Source organism: Morone saxatilis, unplaced genomic scaffold, assembly GCF_004916995.1.
Source record: "Morone saxatilis isolate NCDOM2014 unplaced genomic scaffold, NCSU_SB_2.0 Contig16, whole genome shotgun sequence".
Lineage (NCBI taxonomy): Eukaryota > Metazoa > Chordata > Actinopteri > Moronidae > Morone > Morone saxatilis.
In genome coordinates this window covers 19,310,657-19,316,803 of record NW_023339718.1, presented here as the reverse complement: position 1 = coordinate 19,316,803, position 6,147 = coordinate 19,310,657, and the positions used below count along the sequence as shown (strand labels likewise).

The window sequence follows — 6,147 nt, the reverse complement described above, 5'->3', positions numbered from 1 at the left end:
TCAAATGAAGAATCCTTTTTATAGCCTCCAAAGTCTTTCAATAGCCATCGCAGCTGAAACTGGCAAATATGGTGCCAAATCCTCTGATATCGGATAAATAACATTAGCGACAGGGATGTTCCTAATGACCAATGTTCCAATTCAATGTCAATTAAATGAAGACCTGAAAGAAACTCAAACTGCACACACACAGCCAGGCTTCACGAGCTCCTCTGCTAGATACCCTGGTATATCCTGTTACAGGTGAGGCGGGGGCAGTTTGTTACATTACACTGGAGAGGGGAGAAACGCTTAACCGACAAGTCGACTGATCAGCTGCGTACATTCCCTAGTTATTTACAGTCAACCTTACAGTCATCATGTCTGCAACGACACTGACCTTAAATGGTCTCCAGGTATTGGCCGTGATGTAATCAGTTTACATTAAACATTAAATGCAGCTTCTTTGTGGAGATACATTTACTTACATATGGACATACGTACATTTAAACTGCTCGGCTGTCGGTAGGGAAGGAGAGACACATTTGACACAACATTTCCTTGGGTCCCAAACCCAAAAATAACCTTTATAGTTAGATGTCCGTTCATTTGCAGTGTGACTTCATTGAAGTACACCGCTGCTTGTGCAAAGTTGAAACCATCCAACCCCTTGGCAGTACACTGATATTTTTATCTGCTGGACAACTACGTATGATACCGTCAAAAAGCCGGCATATGCTGGCTAATGGAAACCCTGGCACCAATCCAGCCCTCTCTCTCCAAATACTAACACCAGTTAATAAAATGTATTGAGAAATGTAATGAATAACAATGAACGAACAAAACAAAAGCTTAGAAGTAGAAGCAACGAGATGCCAAGATCCAATTGTTTTGTTTCTTCCAACTTTCCATGAACATGCCCAAAAGGTGTAACTAACTAACCGACCACCAATAATCTTTTTTGATATAAAACTTCTCAGAAACAGCCACTTCAGCAGCATTCCCCATGATCTAACTGTTCATGTGGGCGAGTTGAAAAGGCAGAGTATGCCACAGCAGCTTGAACATCATCACAGAGGGTGATATAGTATCTGGCGATTGTGTAAGCAGACTGTGTGCACCAACTGAGGCTCGTGGTAAGAGGCTCAGTGCATCGTCAATCTGCGCGGCCCTCAGCCACTGGAAAGCCCTGACATGCAACAGCCTTACCATCAACAAGAGGCCATTGAAAACAAAAATAGGCCTACTCTGAGAATGACACAGACGTGCCTCACAGTCGGCCGCCCTCTTACCATGCAGTCAAACACAACCAGACATTGTAATACAGCATATCCTTGCACAAACTCAAAACTTTGTAACTTAACCTACTAACTACCAGACCTTTCTTTACACAAACAACTCAAGAGCCTAAAATTCATGATTTATATCTATAATGGCTACAACCAACCTTAAGTGCAAGAAGTACAGACTGATTTTAAGCTCTGCCACGCCTCGTCTTACTCAGATTTGCACAATCGTGTACAATATACTACAGCTGAATGGTAATGGTACCTACAGCTAACATATTGTAGAGGACATATAGAGATAACATATCAGAGCCACATCTTTATTAGTTAAGACTGACCATGTAGGTCTAGTGTCAGACATGAGAACCACAACTTTTCAGTAACAACCCATGAACAGATACAAACCCTTGGCCCACGTTATACTCGCTTATCACAGATAAGAGAGGGATATTCAACAATGTGTGGCAAGTGTTCTATCTTTAGTATAGTCTTTACGTTATGTTTTCATGTGTCATACATTTGTACCATGTGTTTTGAGATTTATTATTTGAACTTGATTTTTGGAAAGAGTGACAGCTCTACCCTGGATTATCTTTGGTGTGATCAAGTTAAACTGCTTCAGGACTGCACACTGAACTCAAGAAAACAGCAGAAAGCAAGACAAGGACACAGCAGAGAAAGCTGTTGTCATGGCAACTGTAAACAGCTTTTCAGCTTAACTTAAGTAAGTTGAAGTTTCTATGTTTTAGAAAGGTTTTTTAACATGCAAGCACAATGTGTATGCTGTCACTTTTGTTTTAATGTTGGAATATTTATCACTAAAAACCTCTGTAAGCTATTGAAATGTCTAAAAATGTATTCATGATCTTTTCTTATTTTGCTTAAAACCTGTGTGAAATGTGTATTTATGCATAAGATGTGCATAATAAAATATGAACATAAAGCCAGCTTTTCGGTCTCATAATGCTTGCTGAACGCAGCCCGGGGGAAGTCGACCAGTACACAGTGGTGCACTGCCACCACAAAGAGCTTGATAAAAAAGAACTTCCTGATGCGATGGGAAAAAAATACTTCAGATGCAAACCAAGGGATGTCTATGAAGTACACGCTGCACCACTTTACTTTGGCTGCTGCACATCAAAGCAACATGACCAGCTGACTCAAAACTACAGGTCTCAAGAAGAACGCAGCAAGTGCAAGGAGGCTGAGGCTGACACATCGCCCACTCCAACTGCCTCTGAGCACGCCAAAAATACAGAAACAACACCAAGTACAGAACTGGGCTTTTACATGAGCACAGATCACATTAAAACTGGAAGAACAATGGGGTGTTCATATGGCTTTTGCTGCTGGTATAGAGGCTGATATAATCGTTTAAGGGCTGAAAGATGAAAGTAGTCATTGAACAAAGAAGGGGGGAATTGCTCTAAAAAGAAAAGTACACAAATCTGAATTTGTCTTTCTGAGTCACAATGTTCTCTCAACTTATATAGCTACAACAGTTTATGTTGTTGCAAATTTAGTCTCACAGGAGCCACTTACAAGTGAGCACGGCTTGTAAAAGGGAAAAAAAAGGCCATATTTAATGGACACAAAGATTGCCATCTTAAAGATTTTGGCATCGCTGGGAGACAAATATAATTCCAGTTCCTGTAACCTTATTCAAGCATGATGGACTTGTCTGTGCCTGTTGCCCTGATTTATAATTGCTGATGTCAGGAAATATTTAAATATGAGTGTGTATCTTCATAAATCTTTTTTAGATTATTTCCTGTTGAGATTCTCTTGAAACGAACTTATCAGCATCACTGGTGGCCCGCATGGCTAAAAGATGACAAACAGAGCTCGTGGCGCGGTTGCAGCTAAAATAAATTGAAACTTCATTATCTTCAAGTTCAAGGAATTAAAAGGTCACAGTGCGACCTACATGGTTTGACTGACAGGTGATCAGTGTGGAAACACCACGACGGTGAGAACCGAGCATAAATAAAAAAAACCACAAGTTACCACTTGTAACAACATTAACTGTTGTGTTTTTGTTATAAGTAAAGCCATGCTAAACTTTACTTATAACAAAAACAGTACTTTGTGTGAGCTGAGTTTCAGGCAGACGATTGCAGAAACTGAATAAGTTGAACTAATTTTGCTCATGTTATCATGTTTAGTAAAAACTTGTGTTTGTGTTTGTAGTGTTCATTCTTCTGTTGTCCCCCTAACATCAAGCTTTAAGGAAGGCCAGTCTGTATGTTTGTTGTTTCCCCCCCAGGATGGTTCGGAGTTTTGGATCCAAACTTCCCATAACACCAAAATATCCTTTGAGCAAGGCAATCGGGTGAAAAACGGAACGCCTTTTGAACAAAACCGACTGGTTTGTCCATTACAGTTTTCTGTTGAGTTATTGTTTATGTATTCATCTTTACATAAGGGACAGTGCACATAAAACAACACCAATGTAAATGTGCCGGGGTTAGCAGAACAGCTCCTACTCCAAACACAAAAAAATCTCCATTTGCAAAAGAAATAAACAAAATGCATTAGAATCTATTATTCATAGTTTAAACGTAATTAAAACATGATACATTCAGCACACAATAAGACAGTCAGCTATTGATTAATCGGCATTGATCAGCTGAAATGAGGCAGCAAATCTTTACCCATCAGCATTTATTTGTGTTTTTGAATTCTTTAAAGGATTAATCAACTGTCTGTTTCATCCAATACTGTTCAATCAATTGTTCCAGCATCAATATAATGAGAGAAGAATTTCTGAAAGGATTTTCATTTGTACTGCAGTTTTGTTGCCCAACCTCTAGCTGACCATCACCACAGATTTCAATCACTTTCTGAAGTACTATCGTCTCTTTCAATAACCAACAACAACCTCACAGACAACTCTTTACAACTGAACATCCATCCAACACTGGGGCTTTAATGGTGACCCGCTCTGCTACAGTATGTTTGCACCCGTCATTTGTTGATAGAGGATCATACGAGTACCAGCCATGGCAGTGTGCTTTTCACTTACATATATATAAAAAGAGATGCTCAACAACCTGCTCTACACTGTAGGCTGGCTATGTTTCAAATCAGTGCTCTAAGAAAACCCAGCTCCGCTCAGCACAGAAGAAAAAAGATCTACACTGCTGTTGTTTGACACAAGGACAATATATTACGTAATACGGTACAGTGTGCACATTTAAGGTCAACTACATGACCACAGGCTAAAGCAACAAGATTTAGTGCTTTGGAAAGAAGCGAGTGGGATTTGACTTAATACAATCCGGAGATTTTGTTAAAATAAAATCTTTTATCAGACGGAATACCACAGATTTACACAATTAAGGTAACAATTTCATGCAGTGAAAGGGGATAAAAATCTAGTAAGATTGTGCACAAATTGAGTTTTGATGAGTTTTTCCTCTACTGCATCTCTTCACTGCATAACCAGCCATCAGTATGTTACAGAAACAAACGTACAAAGAAAACCTCCTGAGGTACTCCCTCCTCTAATACTTTTTAAGGTATTTCACGCAAATATCACCTACATAACATAGTGTACAGCTACCGTGGGTAACAACCTATGGAAATGTCATGGTGATAAGATGTAGTAGTATCAGATCACAGTACATAATGTATTGACTACAACTCAAATGGTGAACTAGTAAGGGTGGTATTATACTAGCTTATGAGATTGAGGAGTTCGGTCCAGACCTGCTCTATTTGAAAAGTGTCCTGAGATAAAATTGAAGAATTGGCACTACACAAATAAAATTAAATTGAAAAAACACCACAAGGTAAATTAAAATAACTGTAAATATAAAGTGGAGGACTGCACACACCCTGCCTGTTGCAGAAATAGTACGGACAAAATACCAACAGTGTTTTATTTCATTTTACAAGCTGTGTGTTACATTTAAAAGAGAATAAGATGCAACACAACCTCAGTTAAAGGCGACCCTTATGGCATTTTATGTAGAAACCTGTTTTCCATTCATGCAAGTTAGTAGCACTAAAAACAGACTTCCAGGTTAAAAGTACATTGGCTTCTTGCCGACGGTCATTACAACGCGAAATCCACCAAACGTGAACTTTAAAAAGTCATCCTATGAGCCGTGATTTAATCTTTATTCCTCCCAAACGCCCTCTTCATTCACTGACAGCGGTCTGACACTGTTGCTTGCTAGCTAAAACATGACAGAAGTTGTTTTTAAACGACAAAGATTTAAGTTAACTACCATTGCATGGGGCTAAAAAGGCACATGTGTGAACTCTACACAACATGCAAACAGCTAAAGTAGGTAAACACTCACCACACCATGCCGTAGGCTCCTTCCCCGATGTAGGAGAGGTTGCTGTACCGAGGCCCGACGTCGAAGGCCTGCCCGCGGACCAGCTCTGTTCCGGACCCGGGGCTGGGGCCGCAGCCAGCAGGGGCAGACACCGCAGCTGTCGCCATTATGAGGACTGCCTTTTTTTTAGTCTTTTCTTAAAAATTTTTTTAAACAACGCTATCAAATAAAAAAAACCCCAGCAACTAAGATCGGAAAATGTGTATATGTGTGTTTATACCCGTCGTCGCTGTTGGCTGAAACAGGGCTTTCAGTGTGGCAGAGGCCTTCACTACGTGTGGAGTGCTTTTTCTTCCCGGTAATGTGCGTTCACAGCGACCACACCACTGCTGTGCTGTCGCAGGCAGGCAGGCAGGGGCTAGTAGGGGAGGTTGCTGGTTGCTGCAGGAAATAACGGAGGCGGTCATGTGATCTGGTGTTTTCTTTTTTTTTTTTCCCCTTCCTTTTTCCACGTTTTTTTCTTCTTCAGGATGGCCAATGTTGCCTTCAGGTACTGCCTTGACTCTGTACAGCAAGCACAAGAGTAAGGTGGC

The 6,147-nt window shown here is 40.4% G+C and overlaps 1 protein-coding gene across 1 annotated transcript in view; it reads right to left on the bottom strand.

Moving 5' to 3' along the window:
* Window positions 1-5,976, bottom strand: part of mapk1 (mitogen-activated protein kinase 1) — a 24,233-nt gene extending 18,257 nt beyond the window's left edge. The window contains exon 1 of the mRNA XM_035657871.1: window positions 5,576-5,976. Within this exon, the coding sequence (XP_035513764.1) occupies window positions 5,576-5,721 (146 nt within the window). The 5' untranslated portion in view covers window positions 5,722-5,976. The remainder of the gene's footprint in view (window positions 1-5,575) is intronic.
* Between the last annotated feature and the right edge of the window lie 171 nt (window positions 5,977-6,147).